Source organism: Setaria viridis, chromosome 2, assembly GCF_005286985.2.
Source record: "Setaria viridis chromosome 2, Setaria_viridis_v4.0, whole genome shotgun sequence".
Taxonomy (NCBI): domain Eukaryota; kingdom Viridiplantae; phylum Streptophyta; class Magnoliopsida; order Poales; family Poaceae; genus Setaria; species Setaria viridis.
Genome location: NC_048264.2, coordinates 37,113,221 through 37,138,164, shown reverse-complemented (window position 1 = coordinate 37,138,164; position 24,944 = coordinate 37,113,221). Strand labels below are relative to the sequence as shown.

At 45.7% G+C, this 24,944-nt stretch overlaps 4 protein-coding genes across 4 annotated transcripts; 2 read left to right on the top strand and 2 right to left on the bottom strand.

Annotated features, from left to right (window-relative positions):
* Nucleotides 1-602: 602 nt before the first annotated feature.
* LOC117845549 (triosephosphate isomerase, chloroplastic) lies at nucleotides 603-4,123 on the top strand. The gene is made up of 9 exons (XM_034726610.2): nucleotides 603-879; nucleotides 981-1,007; nucleotides 1,419-1,488; nucleotides 2,162-2,285; nucleotides 2,489-2,573; nucleotides 2,658-2,790; nucleotides 2,904-3,077; nucleotides 3,305-3,387; nucleotides 3,831-4,123. Exons 1-9 carry the CDS (start codon nucleotides 718-720, stop codon nucleotides 3,885-3,887), a joined length of 915 nt encoding a protein of 304 aa, XP_034582501.1. The 5' UTR covers nucleotides 603-717; the 3' UTR covers nucleotides 3,888-4,123.
* Nucleotides 4,124-5,170: 1,047 nt separating this feature from the next.
* LOC117845548 (transcription initiation factor IIB) lies at nucleotides 5,171-8,347 on the bottom strand. The gene is made up of 7 exons (XM_034726609.2): nucleotides 7,829-8,347; nucleotides 7,102-7,126; nucleotides 6,531-6,660; nucleotides 6,299-6,429; nucleotides 6,105-6,193; nucleotides 5,610-5,686; nucleotides 5,171-5,535 (listed from the first exon to the last, which is right to left on the bottom strand). Exons 1-7 carry the CDS (start codon nucleotides 8,179-8,181, stop codon nucleotides 5,402-5,404), a joined length of 939 nt encoding a protein of 312 aa, XP_034582500.1. The 5' UTR covers nucleotides 8,182-8,347; the 3' UTR covers nucleotides 5,171-5,401.
* Nucleotides 8,348-9,276: 929 nt separating this feature from the next.
* LOC117845551 (uncharacterized) lies at nucleotides 9,277-12,753 on the bottom strand. The gene is made up of 6 exons (XM_034726613.2): nucleotides 12,429-12,753; nucleotides 11,185-11,384; nucleotides 10,421-10,561; nucleotides 10,264-10,344; nucleotides 9,744-9,868; nucleotides 9,277-9,667 (listed from the first exon to the last, which is right to left on the bottom strand). The coding sequence occupies exons 1-6, from the start codon at nucleotides 12,649-12,651 to the stop codon at nucleotides 9,619-9,621; spliced, it is 819 nt and encodes a 272-aa protein (XP_034582504.1). The 5' UTR covers nucleotides 12,652-12,753; the 3' UTR covers nucleotides 9,277-9,618.
* A 2,901-nt stretch (nucleotides 12,754-15,654) lies between these two features.
* Nucleotides 15,655-18,782, top strand: LOC117846568 (seipin-2). Its single transcript, XM_034727788.2, has 2 exons — nucleotides 15,655-16,664; nucleotides 18,245-18,782. The coding sequence occupies exons 1-2, from the start codon at nucleotides 15,729-15,731 to the stop codon at nucleotides 18,689-18,691; spliced, it is 1,383 nt and encodes a 460-aa protein (XP_034583679.1). The 5' UTR covers nucleotides 15,655-15,728; the 3' UTR covers nucleotides 18,692-18,782.
* The last annotated feature ends 6,162 nt before the right edge of the window (nucleotides 18,783-24,944 follow it).

Below are 24,944 nucleotides of genomic sequence, written 5' to 3'. Positions count from 1 at the left end.
ATCAAGTCCATGGCTAGCTCACTGTTCACGGCGAAACGTTGGCATCGTTTGTGGTCATGACTGCAACTGCAACAAACTCAGAAAGCATGGCATATCTCAGTCATGGGCGACAACGGCATGTCTCGCTCATGAGCCAGGAATCTGAGACAAAGCTCCCGCAAAAAGGAGAAGAAACACAGCTCACGGCGCACCCAGCCACTGCCGGGCGCCGGAGTATCACCGTCGGCGAAAAACTGCTAGGACCGTTATCTCCGGGACTGTCTGTTCACCCACCTCCTTTTTTTTGAGAGGGGTCTGTTCACCCACCTGGTACGTAATAACGTAACACGCACGTGGACGCCGACGCACGGCCTGTCGCCGTCCAGCTGGGCCGGCCCAGCGGCGCCCTGATATCTCCGCTGGGCGCGAAACGTGGCAGGATCCGGTCCGGGGCCCTGGTGCCCTATCCGTGGGCCGATAAGGGCGCGTAGGCGGCCATACAAAAAAGCCGTGGCCGCGGACCCGCGCACGGGTCGCTGTCCCTTGCCTACCCCGCCCCCGACCCTCCCTTGTCCCTCCCTGCCCTGGCCGGTGGCTGCGGCTGCGCGCATCATCCCACCTCGTGAACCCCCCCGCCAGGGCGGCTGCTAGTCTCACCCCACCAGGGCGGCTGCTAGTCTCGAGCCTCGCCTCCTCCTCCCACCAACCGCAGCTGCGAGACACACACAGAGAGAGAGAATGGCCGCGGCGCCGTCGTCCCTCGCGTCCTCCCACCTCTCCCGCCTCGCCGACCCCCGCCGGGCGGCGGCGGCGGCCGCCCCCGCCGCCCCGCAGCAGCTCCGCATCGGCAGCTCCCGCCGCCGCGCGCAGCGCGTCGTCGCCATGGCTGGATCCGGCAAGGTGCGCCGCCGCCGCCGCGGCCGTTTTTATTAACTAGCCGTGTTTAATCTGCCCGTGTGATTTCTGCGCTCATGCTAATGCTTGCTGCGTCTCCTTTGCAGTTCTTCGTCGGGGGCAACTGGAAGTGCGTAAGTGCCTGTTCTGCTTCTGCAGCTTGGGGGTGTCAGTACTGATGATGCTTTTGTAACTCTATGATCTTTTGGCTGTTGCCGCATTGGGCATTCCAACGGGACCGGGATGAGATTTTGTCGTCATCCCATACCCCGTGATTTACTCCGTACATGGCCGTTTCTAGAAATAGAATCGCATTTCTGCTGCCTAGCTTAACTTGGCCTACTAAAGCCATTTTTGTTCGGTATATATGGAAAATGTTTCTAAGTTTCTTACTTTCTTGCATGTTGCATCTTTCGTTTTCTGGAAAACTTGTAATTGAGAAGCCAGGGAATGTCATCGGTGTTTAATGTCCTAGCTTAGTCAAATATCTTAGCAGTTCTGGTCTTTAATGTCTTTTTTTACTCTCTTGTTTTCCCTCACTTCAGAATGGAACAAAGGACTCCATTAGCAAGCTTGTCTCTGAATTGAATGCCGCTACACTTGAAGCTGATGTAGGTAAGGCCATTTGTCTCTTCTTCTCATATCTCAATCTTCCTTTTTATACGTTGTTCACATCAGGTGCATGCATTCGATTGCTATTCAGTATTCTAATGTTTTCTTATTTCACATAGGTTCCCATTAATTTTAATATGGGTACGGTACTGAATATTTGCAATATTTATTTACTAGTACCACTTATTTGCTTCACATGCTTTACAGTACTAACAACAAAAGTGCAAAAATCCATCGCTAATTCCAACATGTTTAGATTTTCTTCTCAAGTTTTTCTAGGGAAAGAAAGCAGGAGGCAAGTTATTTGCTAAATGCTCCTGATAAGGTTTGCTAGCGACTTTGCGGATCCTTTTTGTCTGTAAGAAACTTAAAGAACAGCTAACTTGATCCAGTATGAGTGCCATATGGCATGGAAACACTTCTTCAGTGTTTGCAGGCTCTTCTGTTGAAACAAAACATCTATGTAAGGTTCTGCATGTTAGGAGCAATTTAATTGTATGGTAGTTTAGATGGAATTTCACCTATAGCCTTCAAATTATCACTAGAACGAAGTATCTCGTGGTGGAAGACACATGTAGTAGATATGATTGTTTAGAATATACTATGGCACTTTGCTGCTTGTTTTTGGATTAATTCGGCTAGCATACTAATGTGTGGAGTTATGGCAATACTGCAGATGTTGTGGTGGCACCCCCGTTCATTTATATTGACCAGGTCAAGAATTCACTAACTGGCCGCATTGAGGTATCTGCTCAGAATGTATGGATTGGGAAAGGAGGAGCCTACACTGGAGAGATCAGGTTGGGTATTGGTGCTGAAACTTTTTTACCCTTTTCTTTTCTATACATGGAGATTGCAGCTACTTGTACAGTAATTGTAACAAAAGCAGCATTTTGTTGCATTTATATTATTGGGTGAACTTTATATGATAGTTAATGGATGACTACGGATTTATTTTGACTTCTTCTTCACTGATAGAATTTTCCCTTTATAAAAACTACAGTGCAGAACAATTGGTAGACATCGGCTGTCAATGGGTTATTCTTGGGCACTCTGAGCGTAGACATATTATTGGCGAAGATGATGAGGTAACTATTATACTCACCATATGCAAATGGATCCGTACTTGCAGAACATAGTTTCAGATTGTATAACAAGTTGTTCGGATGCAGTTTATCGGGAAGAAGGCTGCATATGCATTGAGCCAAAATATTAAGGTTATTGCCTGCATTGGAGAGCTGTTGGAAGAGAGAGAAGCGGGGAAAACTTTTGATGTATGTTTTGAGCAGATGAAGGCTTTTGCAGGTGAAACTTCTTGTTCTTTACTAAAATTTTTTAGGCCTTCTTGAGAAGGAATTTAGAGCATTGATTTATTTTGAGACTTTGAGGTGTTGATACCAACATTTATCTGCTTTCAGATAGTATCTCAAACTGGGCCGATGTTGTAATTGCATATGAGCCCGTTTGGGCTATTGGAACCGGAAAAGTTGCTACTCCTGAGCAAGCCCAGGAAGTTCATGCTGCTGTACGCGATTGGTTGAAGACCAACGTATCACCGGATGTTGCCTCTAGCGTTCGAATAATTTATGGAGGTTAGGTTTTCATGTCATATCACCATGTCAGAATCAATGTGTTTCTCTGATTTGTTTCCTTCTAAACTGATGAGAATGGAAGATGGAACTTAGGATTCATGATTTACTAATTTATAGTACGAAATATTAACTCTTAAAGCTAAAATTTTTGTACTGATACTGTTGTTTTTATTTCAGTTCTGTCTGACTGGCTATGATATGATCATTTTCCTATGTTTCTGTTGCAGGTTCTGTAAATGCAGGCAATTGTGCAGAGCTTGCAAAGAAAGAAGATATTGATGGTTTTCTTGTTGGTGGTGCCTCTCTGAAGGTATGAGAAATTAACATCAGATCTTGAATGTTTACAGCTCCTAAACCCATAATAAAACTTTTATTATGTATTTCCAAATCTCAATGGTGTTTAACCGGACTATCTACATCAATATCTGTTCAGTAGTGGTTTATGCCTGCAACCTTTTTTTTGTGTTCGTTCTCAGTGGTGTTAAATACTCCCTCCGTCCCAAATTATGTCGTTTTGGCTTTTTTTTAGGTGCATAGATGTTTGTATGCACCTAAATATAGTGTATGTATAGATGCATACAAACATTTATGAATCTAGAAAAGCCAAAACGACCTATAATTTGGGACGGAGGGAGTAGGACCGTGCGTGCATATTCATCTCTCCACTCTGTATGCCGCATATTAGTTCTAAAACCTTCACTGTTATATAGTCTCCTATCAGCTAAGTGCTTAACAATTTCTTGTTGTTCGCAGGGCCCTGATTTCGCCACCATTGTCAACTCAGTGACTGCCAAGAAAGTTGCAGCCTGATGCGCCCTGTTAGAAATAAGTGATCACACGAGAGGCAGCTAAGCCTGCGGGAGGTGCTCCGTGTGATGGTGCGCAGCCACCTCCTCCTGGTTTTGCTGATTTGTAGCACGAAGACAGAAATAATGCAAGATGCCACCATTTTTTGTTCCCGTAGACCTTCTGTATGTGACTGGAGTTCAGTTATACGTGAGCGAGTGATCAGGAACATACTACGTGAAATAATAATATTTACTTCACTGGTGTCGTTGGGGATGTTTTGTGCTGCGATCTTTCTGACAAAAAGAATGCCGTTCATGGCGAGATGCCAAGGGCCGTGATTGGGCAGCCGCCAGTGTACGACGCAAAACTCTACAGAACCTGCGCGTGATCGTGCACGATCACAACTTGATGGAACAAGAGCTGCTGAGCAGTCGAAGTAGTGATGCAAAGGCTACGACCTGATTGTGGTTCAGATAAGAACCGACTGTCGGCAGTCACTGCCAATGGTGCCCTGTTTCCTAACTTGGTAGCTGAATCAAGCACCTGTTCATGGTCAAAGAGCAATTTGCCTGGACGAGCAACCCGGAACGAGCGTTCCCGTCTGCTTTGGTTAGCTATCCTCTGAGGCTCCACCACAAGTTGGAGGCGACACTGGAGCACGTTGCGCGGCTCCACTGGACGGACAAGCCAGGCAACCGGCTGTCCACGTTAAACGGGCGGACGCCCACGCCATGGACGGCTTCTTTTCGGCAACCCCCAGTGACCCGGGCGCGCGCTCCATGCGACTCCTGTGAACTGTGAGGCTGCCAAGCCACCCAACCCAACTTCTACCCAAGGGCCGTCAGCTAGTGGCGAGTGCGTTCCCCACTGGTGCGTCAAAGAAACCCATCGCTGACGGGCGCGCGCGCCTGTCGTCCTCGCGCTGCCGCTGTGCCGCATCCACCGGATGGGCGTCCGTCGCTCAAAACGAGGGTTCTTCGCAGACCACCCTTTTTCCCGTTTTCTCGATGGATCCGACGATCCGCCGACCAAGCCATGAGCCCATGACCCACGGCATGATAGCCGGCTGCTGAACCTGAACAACACCACCAACCCCCCCGCTGCTGACAAACGCTACATGAACCGAAACACACACCCTGTTTCCTCAAGAGTTTGTGCAAAATCTGAATAGAGATGGATGCATCATGGTTTCTTCAGAACGATGCAGATGAGAGTTCAACAAAATCAGGAGTCTGGTTGCTACCTACAGTTGCACCCCAGGGCGCACACGAAAATGACAACTGCGCCTCAGGAGGTAGGTGAGATAAGGTAATGTACGAAACTTGCCATCACTGGAAAGAAATTCGATCTGATGAGGACAACTTTTGTTCTCATGGCCACATAAAGTTAACCGCGGCGGCGACACATTGCCCAGTACAGTCACCAGGGACAACATCACTCACTCTTCTTTGACAAATCTAATCCCGACTTATGTAACAAAGGAAAAGAAGAAAAAAGTTTCCTTATGTAACAAAGGAAAAGAAGAAAAAAGCTTCCTAAGGTGTGCAGAGGTTCTTTAGGTCTTCCTCCTTGGCGTAGGTGTTAGGGATGAGCCTTGAAGCATAGGGATACAGATCCTTGTATGAATTCCTGATGGTGCCTTCTGCCACACCAGTAGCCAAGGAAATGTCTGCAACAAAATGTCAGTGTTATCACCGATTCATCAGTCATACGAAGAAGAGATAACAGGGCACCAATCCAAACCTTTAAGTGGCTTCTTGTCCTCTGAGAGTTGGGTTATCATATAGATGACTGCTGCTGCAATTGAGATAGGGCTCCTCCTGCACAAAAGGTTGAAAGGAAGTGTCAGCATATCTTTTTCATCTGTCAAGAAATGTGCGCTACAAATTTGACCAAGTTGGAATTATCATTTCAGGATTCATAGCATGTCTATCATACATGATGATACAAACAAAACATTAAGCTGCATCATGGCTTGTAATAGATTTACGTGCTGCAGCCTGGAGCATAAACTAATTTTAATGGAATGTATGAGTACTTTGTTTATCTGATCATATATGATTCATTAGGTCACCTGACTAAAATTGATCAAAGTTTATGCTAAGCATCAGTGATTCAAAAGCCATAATCAGACCAAAGCAGCAATCTTAAAGCTAAACTAAACTTTCATGCCACAGAAGGCCCTAACCACAATCAAATGGAAATGGACCAGGGCTAGCAGAGCCTGAAATGCCAAACCTTATATCAAGCTCCTCCGAGCGCTGAACAGCCTCCTGGGCTGCTTTAACAGCTTGATTGTTCATCCCAAGAGTTGAACAGAAACGCCTCTGCAATCGTCAGCTTATAAGCTACTAGCTACCAACTTAAGAACTACGATAATTACCAAATCTGACAAAAAAATGGAAAACTAATATATATTTGGGCCAACATACCAGGAAATCTCCAGCATGAATGGTTCCCATCTCCATAGATTGCCCCATCTCAACTTCAAGTTGTTTCACTATAAATTCTTTTGCTCTGCCAATTTCTTTCTTCGTGGCTCCATTAGCAACTGAACATATTTCTGCAACAATCCAACACAAAACAAGAACGATGGAATTTAATGCATGTATGGTTATGAATTCTAATGTCCAGCAAGTCCTTAATTTCCAGAACACTATGTACCTTTCACAGTTCTAGGCCTATCTTCTTGCCTACAAGCAATATACAGACAAGCAGCTAATATGGCATCTTGATTTCTTCCCCTAATAGACTTGAGATCTTCAACCTTCTTGTAGATTTCATTGGCTCGATCCTTGAGGAAAAAGAAACAAAAACAAATAATCACTACATAGCAGTGAGTTACCATCCTAACGAACACTGGAAGCTGGAAGCAGCAACAACTTCAATCACACAATGGGTGTTCAGAAAAATGTTACGTGTATCTATCTTCAGGAAGATAAGAAAAGCCATGGTACAGAACATGGATCCCTACTCTTAGCATATACGCTAGCTCAAAATTTGTAAAATGTCTAGTTGTAATCTGATGGGCTACAAATATTCCTAGTAAGGGAGCATACAAAGAGTTATGTATCAGTATTTTACAATAGGCCAACTATCAGGACACGCCATTTCATCAGCACCTAAAAATGGTAAATCACAGCTAGCACTTGCAAGTATAACCAAGTAGCTACATAAAAAATGCAGGCAGCTAAATTAATACTGTATAATGGACGATAGCCATAAGATTTCTTACCTTAATAGTAGCCACAAGGCCCAACCTGCAGAAGACATATCATTCGCTGTCAGCATGTTGTGGAAATCCAGATGCTATGACGGTAAAGGTCCACACAGGTTTGGTAGTAAATCAAATTATTGACGAACATAGCTTTGAGCCTTGTGCATCTATTCACCCAAATCAGAAACATGTTGTGATATTTGTTTACTTGTATTAAATGCCCCACTCTAGAATGATCCTTCACTAGGCCAATCACATGCCTCAGGTATAGGTACTCCATGCCATCACGATCAACTTGTCAATGCTTTACTGTGCATAATATCATGCAGAAGTGCAAGCAGCCCATCTATTTTACTAGAACCTATTGTGTGCCAAATAAAAATGAAACTTTTGACATTCCCTATTGAAATTAAAGGTATTAGATCAATTCCCAGTTAATGGAAGAACGAAATTTCCGTAGATCCAAGGGAAAATCATCCAGCACCTCACCCAGGCACCATATAGCAAAGCACTAGACGACTTTAGATCAAGCAGATGTTTCAAATCTAGACCCCGCAGTCATAACCAACCCTGAAACCGGACCTAAAACCCAAATCAGGTAGCGTCGCACACGCGCGCGCACCATCAATCCAGCGCAAAACACTGGCACGACCACATAATTCGATCGAATCGAATCGGGCCGGGAGCAGCAAGAAAGGGAGGATTGGAGCGGAGAGGGGGACGGGACGGGAGGCGAGGAGGGGACCTGTCCGCCATGTTGGCGATGGTGCGGAAGGCGAGGATGAGGGATCGGTCGGGGTTGGAGCCGCGGTTCTGCCACCTGCCGAGGGAGGAGGAGAGGAACTCGCCCTGCGCGCCGTTGGGCTTGGCGATGACGGTGGAGAGCCCGCCGTCGGTGAGGAGCGGGTTGGTGGGCCCGCCGACACGGACGGGGTCGTTGTCGTTGGACTCGTTGGCGAAGGTGCGCCACTCGGAGGTCTCGTCGACGGAGTGCGCCTCGAGGACGAGGCCGCACTCGGTGCACACCGTGTCCCCCGCCGAGTGGTCGAACGCCACCTCCGTCTGCTTCTTGCAGTCCGGGCAGAAGGAGTCGCTCATCTCGCCCGGCCGCCGCCTCCCCCCTCTCCTCCCGCGCTGCCGGCGCTGCGCTCCGAGAAGGTGCGGGGCGGGGGCGATTTGGGGGCGGGGGACGGGGAGGCGCCCACGGAGAGAGAGGAGGGGCGCGTCGGGGAGTGGGGGAAGGGGGAGAGGAGGCGGACGGGGGCAGAGGGGAGTTTTGGGTTGGGCTTTTATGAGTTCGGCGAGAGTTTCGTGCTTGGTCTGCGCCGGTTTCTGTTTGGGTCGTCGGTCGGTGGCTGCTGCTGCTGGCCTGCGGCTGCGACGCCGTGGCGTGCGATGCAGCTGGTGTGCCTGGGAATGGGTATCCGGCCGCGGCTAGAGTGAGCCGGGCGGAAGGGGCGTAGGGCCGCAGGCAGGGTCCGACCGACTTGCTTGCCGCGTTGGCTTTCGTTGGATAGGATCTCTCTTCCTCTCCTAGTATTTTGGATTTTTCTACCCGGTAAGCCTTGGGCGACCGATTTCACGACGTCACGCAGAGAGAGAAGCTCTGCACGCCGCTTCCGGCGTTGGGCGGCAGCCGCACCGCAAGCAGCTTCCAGCCAAGGCCAGAGAGAGCGCGTGCTTTTGCCGTGACAGAGATGGCGATGGCAAAGGTTTCACGACGACATTCCCCTGCTCCGAGTCGTAAAGAGGAAGGGTTCGAGGAGTCATCCACATCCACATGTCATACAGGAGTTTTAACTTTTAACTTCAAATCGCAGTCGTCTTTTCACTTTTCGGACGCGACGGGCAACAGCCAACGGCGCCGCGCGACCGCGAGGTCCCGGCACGAGGAGCACGGCTTCTGCTCATGCACACCTGACGCCTTTGGACTTTGCTATGTCTGTTTGGGCAACAAACACAAGGAATTGCAAACGGAACCGGTGTGAGCTCTGCAAGCTAAGAAAGCATGAGGCAACCGCTATCCATCCTATATCCAACTAGACCATTAGGAGACGGTTAGAAAATTAATGTTAGTAGTACTGAAATATTAAGTGATGGCCAGGAAGGAATCCCTACTCCTGATGATCCCAATGTCAAGAGAATACGACATGATGACCTTCGTCCCACGATTCTCACATGGCAAGTTCTGCATGGCTCAACCCAATTTATTTGCGGGCTAAAAGATAAGAAAGCATGCTAAGATTATAATCCAAAATAGACCATTAACCACCTGGTTCTACGACCACGACAGTGATACAGAAACTAAGAACTAGGTATCAGGGCCCGCGCACTATAAACAGTCTCAATGACAACCTATCTTTTAAGAGGACCCTCGGAGCAATTCTGTCATAAATAGTCACAACTTGCAACATCAACTAAAGGAGGCTCCGGTCTCACATTAGACACGAGATGCAGGTCGGGGGCTAGAGCATAACTGTTATTCTGGGTACATAAGAATGGGTGAACCGCGGAATTTGTAACCTGCTGAACTTCTTACACCACCCCTGAGGGAAGCCGTAGCACCAGTTGCCCACCAACCAGACTGTACAACGACATTCACTTATTAGATCATGTCCAAATTAACAATCAACTAAACTTAACAGCCATACTGTATGTACCTCTTCACATAGTAGTAGCAGAAATCTGCAAGGATGAATGTCTGCACGATTTCTGACAGAAGCACCATAGACGGCCATAAACCATAGCCGAGAGCTGTCAACAGGCGGCCACGCGTGTCCAAAACCTACATCACAGAATTTTTTGCTTCCGATGAACATGGTTTGAATACCATTTGCCTTAAGTGCATTTCACCAACATGAACACACTAGAGAACTGGAATTCTGAATGTATTAAATGGCTATGGGTAACTTCAATAGCCACAAGACAGTGAACGCTAGATTTTGCTTCATTTGCTTAACCCTCACCACCCAAAAAACAAGAAATCTGATTATTCAACAGAAATGACCCTAAAAACACAAGCATCAGTAAATATAATAGTCCTAACGCACCTATGAATGACAGTAGACATTGCAGAATATCTCTGCTAGGTATAAAAAACAATAACAGAAAACTGAATGCTGCTGCAAAATCATACAGCTGCATATTTATTAGCTCATGAGTTTATTGAGAAGGACGAACCTGTAGAACCCAGTGCGCACAGCTAAGAAACCTTGCAACACCCAGTGCAAATACATAGTGAGCAGTAAATGGTTCAACAATCTGCAAAAGATGGTAAACCGAAGTCAGCTTATTATCCTGCAATCAAGGGAACCCAAGGGCATGATGGTGAAATTACCTTAGTGTTTTGCATTAAGCGTAACTGCGGCAGCACTGAAACGGCTTCCAAGTAAACACAAAACGCCCAGGAGATCCGGTTCACAATGTTGTGAGATGTCGAAGGATGAATAAGTAGTGCCAGTCCAGCACAAGGTAACACCTTCAAAGGAAAAAAAAAAGCCCAAGCACAATAAGATGGCATATATAAAACAAAGATGTAGTGCAATATTGTGGTAGATCAAATAAAACTAGGCAATATATGTTCAACGCCTTCTGTTAGCAGAAGAATCATAAGCACTGCCTCAGATCCCAAATATAATATAAACTCACAATGTCTATTTGATTGCTTTACATGACTTCAAAAGATGCTACAATGAAATTGGGAGATGCAGCTCTCAACAAAATAAAGACCCACACAAACAAAATAGAGCTATTAATACCCAGGGAAGGGAAAAAAGATAAATGTCCCAGGTGGTAAAACAAAGTTCTAGATTTATGTGAGGTGCATGAAAAATCAATTGTAAAAAAAACAACCATAGACTGCAATGCAAGATAGGACAACATGACTTTAGTCCAGTTTATTCGGATATGGTCCACAGAAGCGTGTAACAAAAAAAAAGTACATAAAGCAGCAGAAACCAATCACTAACAAAACAGACATGAATGTCAAAGCGTTTCACAAATGACCTAAAAGATGGAAGGGTATGAGGAATTGAAATCATTAGCTAAGTACAGTTACTGATCTAAACCCAGAAATTACCAAGATATGAGTTGAATTCTTACCACATAGTACAATGCAAAATTATCCTTGTCGACCATATAAGTTGACCTCAGTTTGAACCGTATCATGTAAATAACAAACAGTGTGGCCACAAGTGTGGCAGTGTCCAGAACGGTATGGATGTCATACTCCATGACAAAGCTGCAGTACAGTCTAACAGCTAGAAACAACGCAGTTAAATCCTGAGACTTGAGGGATAGTCCTGCAAGATGAAAATGGCTCTTAAGACTCTTCAAAAAGTGGCTAAAGGGAAATTCTGACAGACTAGTATTAGCAGGCCATCTTCCCACATACAACGGACAATACTGAAGAAATCATATAAATTGAATGGTGAATTTTAGGGTAATTTTCACAGCTAGAAGTGGGGGAAAATTGTAAGGTTGCAACTAGCAACAAATGATCAACATAAGACTTGGTCCACCAAGTAACAGAATCACAAGCTAAACACAATATTCTGCACCTCAGACGAGTTTATATCACGCACATGAATGAAATCGGTAGACCTCTGATAATGGAAATTTCAAATCTAAATTATAAACCAGGCCAAGTAGCTACACAACTGACCCATATAAAATCCATGAGAAAATGGAAATGCCTGCAGCATACAAGATAAAATCTGTACAATTGGATGAAGAGATCCTCCAATTGGATACGACAACAGAATGCATAATTCACTAGAGGGAAATCTAATAAACAGATTGATACTGAAAGTGCCAGAAAGACCAAAACTGGAAAGTACACGATACTGATTCAACAGTCGATTTCTTTGAACTTTTTGAAACAGCTAACACCATCACACACTACACCATCCTCAAAATGGGTCCAATAAGCCTATACAATTACCCTGGTCAAATGAAAGCATAATGTAATCAAGCACGACTTGCAGCTCCAAAATATACCAGAATCAGTAATTTAGCACCAAATCCCTCATTATTAGAACCCCAAAACATAACAGTGCTACACATCCGTCTAGCCTCTCAACAAATCTTATCTTAAAGCTAAGGGGTATTCAGGCACCAAATAGATCGAATAAATATTCCAACCTGCCGCCTCCTAGATGAACACTACATTAAACCACCGATTCCCCGTTAAAAAAATTGCAAATCATGTTCCCAACCCCCCGTATTTTAAAACGCTAATTCGACTGGCCAAACCCTACAAAATCCTAGACCCTAGCGACGCTGGCACGGGCCGGGCGATCTCGACAGATCGGGAACGGGTGCCGAAGGGGCGGGCGGAAACGAACCGGCGCAGGTCCTCTCCTTGGTGAGCTTGTAGATGAGGACGCCGATGCCGAGCGCGTGCGCGGCCTCGGCGGCGACGAAGAGGTTGTCGTGGTCGTGGACGATGAAGCGGATGAAGACGAGCGCGGCCATGCCGGCGACCACGGCCAGGAAGGCCTTCACCTTGGGCGGCTGCCGCCGCACCCACGACGTCACCGCGCCGAGCGGCCGCTTCGTCCCCCTCATGGCGTCTCCCCCCTCGGGCGCCTCGCGTTCGCACCACCACCACCTGCGGTCGTAGAACACGGGAGTGTTTTCTTATTATTATTATTTCTGCCTTATTTTTTTCCTCTCTCTCTTCCTGCGCGAGTGTTTTTGGTGGGGGCGACGGATAGATCGGGGCGGAGTTATGGCCGTGTCGGTAATTTGGTCATTTGCCGTTTGGAGAGGCAGGCGGGGTTAACGTGAGGCCTGTGCCATTGGAGGAGATTTTGGCCCTCCAGTTTTCTTTTTTATGTTTTCACTCACGTTTTACCTTGCACGGCAACTTATCTACAGATTATTGTCTTTTCTTCACAAAGCCAATTCTAGTAACGAATCATTGTTTCCTTCTAGATAAAATGGTAGCGACAAAAAGGAGCGAGGTTAAGATTCCTTGTCACGTGGTTTTTACCCTCTATGGCATGCGCGAACTTTTCCTCTTTTTTTTTCACATAGATAGTTCTAGTAGTCATTTGTTGTCCCTTCGAGATAAAATGGTCAAAATTTCCTAATTGTTTTTTCTTGCATGAAATAGTTTAATGTTTGAATCGCATTTTTAAGTCGTTGTTTGGTTCCTGATGAAGTTTCGACATGCCACAAATTATTAGGCAACTCATTTGTAGTTTTTCGTAGAAGCTCACGCCAAAGTTGCCCCGCTCTTGAGCTTAGCCTAGCCAGCCACGGAATCAATACAAACACACCATCATAGATAAATATAGAACACCCAAAGTTAGTCTCAAAATAGATGGCGCAAGTGGAAAGACAATGATTGTCATGAAATTAAGAATAGTACTTATATGTCTAGATTATTATATCCTTCCTTTTCACATAGCTAATTCTTGTTTTTTAGGGTTTTTCATAGCAATTTTGCTCCTAGTAACCATTCATTTTTCCTTTTCCCTCTCAGATAAAATGGTAGCTATACATGTGGTACCTTCTATGGCAAATTACCTCCAAACTTTTCTCTTTTTTTCATATAACCAATTGTAGTTCCACTAGATGAAGTGGCTAACCATAAGAAACTGTGATGAACATCAGGGTCTGTTTGTTTGAGCTGCATCTTTTGAGGGTTTTTGAAAAGCTGCTGCTAGCTTTTTATTTCTGAAAAGTCAGCACTAGCATTTAGAAGATGTGTTTAGCTTTCTGGGCTAAAAAAGTTATGAAAAGCTCGGAAAACTGGACTTTTCCGCTTCTCATATGAACTCAGCTTTTCCAAGCTAATGACTTTTCGAAAGCTGCACGAGTTTCTGACTTTTCACACCGAGAACCTACTATGAAACTCAAACAAACAGAGCCGCGTCTATTCCTCTTGGGACAAGGTGATATAATTGGGTGCTAAATTACAAAAGCTATAGAGCTTCTGAGATCGTCATCAAGCTAAGATAAATGGATTACTCAAAGAAGATCCGTGAGAATTTGTGTGGAACGGTCTTTTGTCTTAGGGCCTTAGTATCAGTGTGCATCGTTTTTATGTTTCTGGCACAGATGAACCCGATCGCCTCCCAATGTCACTAGGCTCTGAAGATACAGAAGAAGCGGCTCTGGAGTAGGAGAGTGGTTCCTCTCCCGAACCGGCAAACAACATCCTAAAAATTATCTGTGTTGTGATATGTTCTGCCAAGGAAAAACACTAGCAGCACCGTCGAACTCCGTAGCATCCGTTTGCGTGGTTGCCCGGTTGCCATTCGTCTGCTCATCAGCTTGGTTTCTGAATGCCTCGAGCATCAGCTAGCTGTTACAAAATTCAGAGGGATCCATATGGGCCTAGCTAGACACAGCATACAATACATCCTGAACCAACTATTTCAATTACAGAACACGCTTCAAGTTTTTTTTTTTTGAGGGGGAGAACATGCTTCAAGTGGCTACTATTGCATCGCCAAAGCATCAAATCAGCATCGCCACTCGTTTTCAAGGGCCTCATGGGTGTGAAATTGGCCTGGTATTGGTGTCTGACTCTCCACACGGGCTAAATCCAACAACCACAGATGAGCTGGACTGCTGGAGAACGTCTTGATGGGCAAGCCCATGAGACTGTGGGCTCAATTTCGCATAATTGCAGTTCTTGAGGGCTTCTTTAGATGCGGTCCTGGCAAACCAGGCAGCGCTCCCATACGTTCAACGTATTTCGAGCGCCTGGAGCTAGATCCGAAACCAAACAGGCCCTGACGTGCATGACATGAGGACACGCGGAGCGGCGAGAGGACCGAGGTGGCGTGCCGGCAATGAGCTAGCCCAACACGTGGATTTTTGGATGGCCCTGTTTCTCTTCTCCAACGTCTTCTTCCGTTAGTAGTTTTTGTGGCATTGCAGAGGGGATTTTTGGAAGGAGTATAGGCACATGTCATTCTTCTCTGGAAAAGCTGGTACGAGATCTTATGCATCTCGGAGTCCTATGCGGCCTGATGCAAAGCATTGCCTGGTGATTCTCAAAAATTGGATGAACTCTCATTGTTTTGCTTTGGTTCCACTTGTTGCTTTTGTGACTATTTAGTGGAAATATCTACATTCTCTATCTCTAAGATTTAAAAGTGCTATGGATTTAAACAAGTCTTATATGGTCTTAAGTTCTTTTTTTTGAGGGCATATGGTCTTAAGTTCTTAACAATGCAACATCCAATTATATAATGAAAACAGTGGGCTAAGCCCCTCCTGTCGAATTGCAGCATCGAAAACGCTTTTAACACAAAAAAATTTAGTTTACATCATATAGCATTTTGTCGTGAACACATAGTTTGCTCACGAGTTGTGTAAACCATGCTAAACTTAGCAATTTCATTTTCAGTGAAATAAAGGGATCCCCTAACTCTCTACTAGTCCATAGTAGTATTATTTAAGTATTTTACCAAATTTACCAATTTAAATTTAGAAAAGTAGATATCTGTTTTTTTTTTGGGAAAACCAGATACTATATTTCAGAAAAGAAGAAGAAACAAATAACTTGAAATAGCGAGGTGGTAAACGAAAATACTCGCCCATCTTCTCCCACCGCCACCGGCAACGATTCCTCCCCCTTCCAGTCCCCACGAATCTCTCCTTCGTTTCCCCAATCCCGTACCACCATGGCCACCCGTCCCACCGATCACCCGCCGATGGACGACGGCGACCCCTCCGCCGCCACTGCCTCCTCCTCCTCACCCGCCTCCGACGACACCTTTTTCGACGCGGTTGACTCGCTCCCCTCCCCTTCCTTTTCCCCTTCCCCTCCCCACACCCCCTCCTCCTCCACGCTCCGCCGCCGCCCGCGAAGCGCGAAAATTCTAAAGCAGCCCTACCCCGTCCTCTCCCCTTCTCCCTCGGCCTCCGCGGCCGCCTCCACCGTCACTGCCGTCGAAGACGAGCCTGTAAAGCCCGACGCATCCGAGGCCACCAGCGCCGCCCCCCGCACTGACCCACCCCCCGACGAGGAAGAGGAGGAGGATGAAGCGCACGAGAAGGCCAATGGTGCTGATGTTGAGGCGGAGGCGCGTGCTCCTTCGCCGGCCCCGAGCATTCTCGAGTATCTCGCCGTGCTCGTCATTAAAGCGGTGGTCTTCCAGGTCAGCGCGCTCATCAGTTGCCTCGCGTTCCCGGTCCGGCTGCTGCAATGGTGGTTCCTCTTCGTGACCGATCCGCTCGGACTGGCCCGGCGCGCGAGGGCGTGGGCGCTCGGTGTGGCTGGCGACGCTGTGGGCGCTCTGACCGCGCGGTTTGGAGGTGGGGAGGGCGTGGGGAAGGTGGCGCAGAGGCTGGTGTGGGGGTCGCTCTGGGCTGCGTACGTCTGTGTGGTTCTGTGTGCACTGCTGGTTATGGCATTCCTGGGAGGGGGCCTCTTGGTGGGAAGAATTGTGGAGAAGCCTGTTCAGGTGACCGAGACCCTGAATTTCGATTACACCAAGCCTAGCCCGGTGGCGTTTGTGCCGGTGCCGAGATTGGTGCCTCCGAATCAGCGAATGCAGCTTGAGGTATCGCTGACGCTGCCAGAATCCGATTACAACCGGAGGCTTGGTGTTTTCCAGGTATATTTGCTATGGGTTCTTGTGAAAAGCAGCTTTGCATGATGTTTCCCTTTGAAAGTATTCATTTGCTACAGAGAAAAGAATGCCATCTGAATGAAATTTTATAAATGAATTTATGTGTGTAGACAAGCATGTTTCCGCATTTTATCTCATAGTTGCATAATATACTTGACTAATGATAAGATACATTTGTGTATTATATCATTCATTGAGGGGTTTAAATGTTTGATAAAAGGGCACCAGCTTTAGAAGGGTCTGTGTTATGTTTTCAACAGCGCTGACATGCATTTTCAATGGTAGTGCTGGGTATTGCGTTGTATGCACCCATCTATAAATTTCTCCCCTGGTTACACTATGTCCATTGGCTACTGAGAAAAAGAATTGCATCTAATTGGAGCTCTGTGAATGAATTGGTGGCAATAATGTTGTCTGAATCATGTTTCTGCATTTCGTCTCATAGCTGCATACTTGACTAATGAAAAAGATAACAATAGTGAACTCTGTTGTGCTTTGAGAGGTTCTGCAAAAACATTTGAGAAGATACCTAGATTAGAAGGGTCTCTGTTCTTTTCTGCTTTTCGTGACCTGCATTTTGAACAGGTCACGCTGAATTGGAGTTTGCATTCTACATACGAGTCTATTTGAAGACATTCGTTAGCTGTTAAGAAAAGAATGATATCCAATTGAAGCTTTTTAGATGAATTAATGCTAACTATGTAGGTTGAGGTATGCTTCTGCATTGCATCTTCTATTTGCATAGACTTCATGATAAGATAATGATTTAACCTCTGTTCTGCATTTAGAGGTTCTATTTAAATATCTGATTATAGGATACCGGGAGTGGAATGGTTCGTACTTTGTTTTGTGGTTTGGCCTGCATTTTGAACTGGACACATTATGCTGGGTTTGCATTGCAACAGGTCATACGGAGTTGGGTTTTGCATTCTACATACTCATCTCTTTGAAGACAATGTTTAACTGTTAAGAAAAGAATATCCAATTGAAGCATTGTAGATGAATTGACGTTAACAACATAGGAGAAGTATGCTTGATGACCTCTGTTCTGCATTGAGGCGTTCTATTGAAATTCCTGATTAAAAGATATTGGTGGAGTGGAAGGATTAAAAGAAAAGCTTATTCAACAACGGTTGAGATGGTTTGGACATGTCCAACGAAGGCCTCCGGAGGTACCGGTGCGTAGTGGAACCCTAAGGCGTGACAGTAATATGAAAAGAGGCAGAGGAAGACCAAAATTGACATGGGAAGAGGCAATAAAAGGAGATTTGAAGGGATGGAATATACCCAAAGATTTAGCCCTGGATAGGAGTGTTTTGAAAACAGCTATTCATGTGCCTGAACCTTGATTTGTGGCTCTTGTTGGGTTTCAACTCTAGCCTACCCCAACTTGCTTGGGACTAAAAGGCTATGTTGTTGTTGTTGGTGGTGGTGGTGGAGTGGAAGGATTTGTGTTTCGTTACAGTCCCTTGGCCTGCATTTTGAACTGGACACATCATGTTCGGGTTTCCATTGTTTAAACTGACAATGATTTCAACCTCATGCATTTCTTCCATTGTGCTCAGGTAAAGGCAGAGTTCCTATCTGCAGATGGCAAAGTGATCTCAACTTCAAGTCAACCATGCATGCTTAAGTTCAAGAGCGCTCACATGCACTTCATAGAGACATTTCTCCGAAGCGTCTCCCTCTTGTCTGGCTATTCCTCGGAATCCCAGGTTATTAGACTAAAAATGAGGGGTATCACTGAGGGTTTGGAACCAACAACGGGAGTCAGGATAATCCTAGGACAAAGAGCAGAGTTTGGTCCTGGTGCGGGCATCCCGGAGATCTATGCTGCATCACTGAAGCTTGAGGCTGAACTCCCTCTTCTCAAGAGATTACTCTGGAACTGGAGATGGACCCTTTTTGTTTGGAGCAGTATGGGGCTCTTTGTTTTCGAATTGCTGTTTACACTTGTGTGCTGTAGACCTTGTATATTCCCCAGGAGTGGGCATAATGTTGCTGCTCCTTAACCCGTGTTTGGATCTTTAGTCCAGACTAAAATTCATGTCACATCGAATATTCGAGGATTAAATATGAGCTAATTATAAAACTAATTACACAGATGGAGGCTAATTCACGAGACGAATCTATTAAGCCTAATTAATCCATCATTAGCACATGTTTACTGTAGCATAATATTGTCAAATCATGGACTAATTAATCATGGACTAATTAGGTTTAATCGATTTGTCTCACAAATTAGTCTTCATCATCTGTGCAATTGATTTTTTAATTAGTCTATACTTAATACTTCTAATTAGTATCTAAACATTCGATTCGATATGATAGGAATTTCTAATTAGTATCTAAACATTCGATTCAATATGATAGGAATTTTAGGGAGTCACTTAAAGAAACAAACATCCCTAACTCGTGTATTGTACAACTCCAAAATAAATGAGAAGACCGCGTTGACGTGGCGCAAATGGACCACTAGCCACTGATGCAGGCATGCAGCAAGTATTTGATGTCTTGCCACTGGATCGTAGCGTTGACAGGGCTGTCAAATCTCGCGGTGATGCGTTCATTACCCAACCACCGTCGCACATAAACGTGGATGGTACGTGACGCAGGCAGCAATTCCTTACCCTATTTAAACTTGTCATTTGACGGCTTGAGAGGAGAGTGGCGAATGCAGATAGAAAAGGTACATACAAAAAAAAAAAAAGGGATGTGGGAGTGTGATGAGAAGTAGCCATGGATGATGGAGGGAACGGGAGGCGTCGGAAAAGATGCAGCCGCGACTTCGTTTTCAGCAAGGCGAGCGACAGGAAGCTCTAGCACGAGCCCTTGCTTGAAGCCTGGCGTCCCTGCTGCGGTTGCGTTCAACAGAGCTACAGCCTACGACGGGGGCGGGGCTGTTTGGTTGCTGTCGAGGGAGAAACGAGCCTGTCCTGTAGCACCCCTAGGACCCCCTGGCAAGCTGCCCGTGTCACTGCGACGGTGCTCTCCCGTGTAGCTGGATCATTGACGTCAATGGCTTCCTGACGTTCTTGGGCATTTGCCTTAGAAATTTTGAGAGCCATGAAGTGGGTGAAGTAGTTAGTAGCTAGTGGAGTCCGGGAAGCATGGTATTTGATCGGACTATGAGCAGATTGCAAGGACCTACGTAGGAGCATGAGCATTGTGTGAGCAGGTTCCTGGGGTGCTGTGGCATAGCTGACAGAAAATGATAGTTTCTCCGACCTGTTTTTGTTTCTTAAACCATGTGCTAGAGCCATGCTTAACAATCTCCGACCTGTTTTTGTTTCTTAAACCATGTGCTAGAGCCATGCTTAACAAAGCATCAACGAAATTCATGCTCCTTTATTATGGTGGAACTGGAATGGTAGCTGCATCTGATCCTTCTTTTTTCTTTTGGCTTATCACACAACTCGATCACGACATCTAAATTCAAATCTTGTCTGATGCTGCACTGTTATACGCTTGTTTTTCATTAGTGTGGTTGAATTCATTCAATTCCTGCAGCCTGCCGGTCTAGGCTGAGATAAGACAGCTAGCGGGCCGGAGATGATTAGAGGAAAGTAAATGCGGAGGATCTCCCGTGCAAGATCTAATGCACTAATGCACCTGCGCATGCTACTATATATTTCACAGTGGAAATGCAGCTGCATACACACCAATCTGATCTATTGGCAGCCTCAAGCAAGATCACGCTTGAGAGGAGAGGAGAGGCGCAAGCTGACAGAAAGGGACAGAAGGATGTAGCACGAGTGCGATGAGAGTAGCCATGGAGAGATGGAGGGGGGAACGGGAGGCGTCGGGGAAGAAACGAGCACCGCAGACGACACATGCTGAGTCAGAGCTGGCGCACATCTCGCCTGGGCCGTATCTGGTCTAGTACCAAAAGTGGAATTTTTTTATTTTTTATTTTATGATTTGGCAAAAATAAATACCCGTGTAAAAAATTAGCACAACTAGATCTATACAGCCGGATGCTGTTTCAAATGACGGTAGGTCAGTTTAAAAAGAATAAAAATAGATACCGCCGTTTGAATCGGTGGTTAGGCATGTGGCGGTGATGAGGCAGGACCTTACCGTCGTTTGAAACGGCTATAGCCAGTTCAAACGAGCTATAGCCGTTTGAAACGGCGGTAAGCTCCCTCATGCCTGCTTTCCGCCAGTAGCAAGAGCTGGACACGCCTATAGCAAGTTGGAGCGGCTATAGCCTTGTAAGATGGTTACACGGCTATAAGTTTCAGTAATTTTATTTTATTATTTTAATTTCATGATTTTTTTCTTAGATATGAAAATGTAAGTTAGATCAGAAGCATTAAATATCCGAATATGTTATTATTGGTTGCAATATGAAACTTCCAAATTGGAGAGAGAGCGTGCTTCGATGAAATATTGCAAATTGAATTAACTCCCAGCCATGAAATGCATAGTTGTTTCCAGCGAAATTACAACACATGAAAATAAAATTCGTGCACAACATATGAACATCAACGACTCTAGACTAAACAATTAATTATAGATTGTAGTGGCATGTGCAGCATGGATGCTATCCTAAACATGTGCCATTGCTAAACCTAACATGCCTCAGATCATTGAAATAGCCGGGGATAGAGCCATCTCTACTTTCTAGTAGAACTGGCTTTGCGAGAGCTGGGAGGGCCCAACATCATAAGTATCCAGCACCCCCAGAGGAAGGCGGTGATGGTGGGCGATCCTTGTTGTGGTGGTAGGGGCACTTGCACCATGGATCGATACAAATCAAGTCACCTGCGATGTTAACCGCCCACGGATTTGCATCAACTTCGAATTGAAGATCCTTCACCCTACGCTCGAGGTCAAAGATCTTGCACTTGAGGTAGTGGATGTACTCTTGGGTTGGCTCAGGAAGTGGAGGATCCACCCACTTTGCATAGCGGCAATTTTCTTCATCGAGATAAGACTGAATATGATGTTAGTTTCTAGAAGAAAAAAGTCTAGCAAAAGTAATGAAGTAATAACATGACTCACCGAGCCATACGAGCATCGAAAGAAACGCCGGCTACCATCACTGTAGCCATCAAACAACTGCACCACGCTATGGTGACACATTGGCCATGCATTATGCCGGTCATCATAAGGTCTAAGGGAGTTTGGAGCGGCATAGTTAGCCCTATCATGCAGAGGGAAGTCGTCGAGGGGGTTCCTCATACTCCATTGGGCCAAAAGAACCTGGCCAAGTGATGGTGGGAATAAGAGCATCACCTCCTCTTCCCCTCTTCCCACGACCTCTCCCTCTTGCGGATGCCATTGTTCTTCCTCCTACGCAATTTTATGGAAGGATATGAGAGAGAGGTCCATATAATGAGAGTTGAGATAGAGATGCATGTTGCCACCCTGTGTTCAGTACCCCATCATGTTCAATCATCCTGAAAAGGCTTAGATATATGCTATGTAAGTCTATGGACGTAGGGATAAGTGTGGAGTCCTATCTGCTTGAAAAGGCTCATGTTTAGGGTCCCTGCATTCTATAGTGTAGGCTTTTCAGTGACGGTTCACGTCAACAGCGGATTGCCACAATCTGAGTATTGTACTGGCACCAGAGCAGTGTACTGACAATAGGGTGGAATCTGAGTACTTGAAGCAAAATGTTATCACAGTAGAAACAATGTTATTACAGTAGAAACAACAGTACAATGGCATGTGAGGCGCCCAACATGAAAAACCTAAAGGGCACCTTGCCTTGGATAACATGCCTTAGGTAATGTAAATTGGTGGATCACAACTAATGATCTATTAGGTGAACCGGGGAAGTTTCCCCGTCCTTGCTTTTTTGAGGAACATTCTCCATCCTGCTTCTTCATGTTCCTATGTCGCTCTTCTTCTTGGAGGATTTGTGCTTGACGAGCTTTGAATTCTTCCTCCTGCCATTTCAGTGCTGCCTCTTGAGCTCCTAACTGCTCGCGCCGCCTCTGCAGCTCATCCTCCTTGCACTTCAAACGGATCTGTTGTTGGCGGATGCATCGCTATTGCTTCAAGCTAAGCAAGATGTGCCGCCTCTCGAGCCTATGTATGCCTAGCATAGTATTGCCTTTTGGTCTCTAGCTGGTGAAGGATTATGCCCACCTCCCCTAAAAGCTTACTATCAATCCATTCCATGAATGTGCAAACCTGCATGTAGATTCGTGATTAGTTGTAGGTACCCGTACATTGAAAATAAATTTAAAATGTAACGAACGGTCGGACCTTGAAATCATCATCAATGTCGGGACACTTGAAGTATCTACACCCCTTCTTACCCCGAGGTAATCGATCATCCCACACTACCCCGAGGTAATCGATCATCCCACACTTGCAACCATGCACGGAAGCCACAATGGCATTTGGGGCGCTTATTCCATGGTGGAATTCCATGTTGGTTATCCCTCCACGACGACATTTCTTATAATGACAAACAAACTCACTGCAACAGTTGGATTTTGGTTCGATAGTGCTAGTAGTGCGTTCGAACTATGCCTGGACGTTTCTTATATAGAATGCTAGTAACCTTGTCCAGGGACCATGTTCATCATAGTAAAGCAAAAGAATGAGCATGGACATCATAGCCTCCACCGGCCTACACATCGTAGTCTGCACTGGCCTACAAAAGATGATCTGCATAAAGATAAAGAAGGACCTATGGACTAAATACATCATCGCTTGTGACGCACAGCACCAGCACCATGTCTTGCCGCCTGCTGCGCTGCTGTGGTCTGGAGTTGGTCATATGTAAGAGGCTCTGGAAGGGCAACCTTATGAGCCGGACGTCCTGCTACGTCTGTAACTGGTGTCGCACACTCCTGGGTGGAGCCCTGTGTTGGAGGTTCCCTCCTAATTGACCCATGTCCCTGCAAAAAACCTCGTAGCGGTGTTCAACGACACCCACTTCTTTAACATAGTGCTTACGAGCCTTTTTGATCGCCTTGTCCATGTACTCTGTCATCTTGTATCCATAAATTTTATGATTATCGGCCGTTGACTTATTGGCCACCGCGTACCGGTCTCTGAAATACTTAATGGTGCGATCTAAGAAGAATTCCATGATACCAACAAGGAGCAGTTCCCTGACACCACGCAGGATCTAATTATACACCTCAGCTAGGTTTGCAGTCATTATACCATACCTAGCACCTCCCTTATCATATAGTAGTGCCCACTTCTCCTTCGACTCATGCTCAATCCACTGTGAGAATGTCTTAATGGACCTCCCCTATCTTCGCCTAACATTTGGACCATCCAGTCCGACGTCCTCCAGAGACACAGGGTGGTCCACCTCACTGTTTACCAGCCTCTTAGCTAGCTCTTCAGATTGTTTCTTTGTAAGGTCATCAATTTTCTTCCAAAGTAGATTGAATTTCCTCTCCTGATTCTGGATACATAGCCATTTAAATAGTTTCATAAGGGTCTTGTTTTTGAATTGGCTATGAAAGTTTGCCCCCATATACCTCAGGCACCACCTACTCTTCAAGTCCGGCCACTACGCTGTCCTACGACATTCCACGTTGCTATTCTGCATGTGTTCGATTGCTTGTAGAATGTCTTTGTGCCGATCATGAATAACACAAATGTTCGGTACATCTTTCACAATCATCTGCTTAACCCTCTCCAGGAACCAATACCAACTATCTCTAGACTCTTTCTTCACAAAAGCGATCGCTAACAGCAACACCTGGTTGTTACCGTCAGACCCAATAGCTATTTGTATTGTGCCTTTATACCTATCAGTCAAAAACGTGCCATCAATGCAAATGACTGGGTGAGAATATTGAAAAGCCCCAATGCAAGGTCCCAAGGCCAAGAATGAGCGCTGCAGAACCTGTTTGCCTGGATTCTGAGCACATGGATAGGCTTTCAGATCATAGTAGCTTCCTGGATTCCTCTGGCATATGGTGAGCAACAGAGTAGGGAGGTTATCATATGATTCTTCATATGTACCCCAGTTAATCTCTAACACCTTCTGCTTCGCTCGGTAAGCCTTATTGTAGCTAATTTTGTACTGGAACTTCTCCTCGATGGCACAAATAATCGATTTGGGCTCATAGCTAGGATTCTCGACTATTTGAGGATACATGTATTGAGCAATAAAATCAGAAGTGAGGTTGCGGTGTTGTGCTTCCTATTCATCAAGCACGCATTCATGCTCCACCAATCTACTCACCCCCCAGTAATCCTTCCACTTGCCCTTGTATGCGTGCACCCTAAAAGGGCAATTGCTTTTGACACAACACACATCATATATTGTCGGGCTGC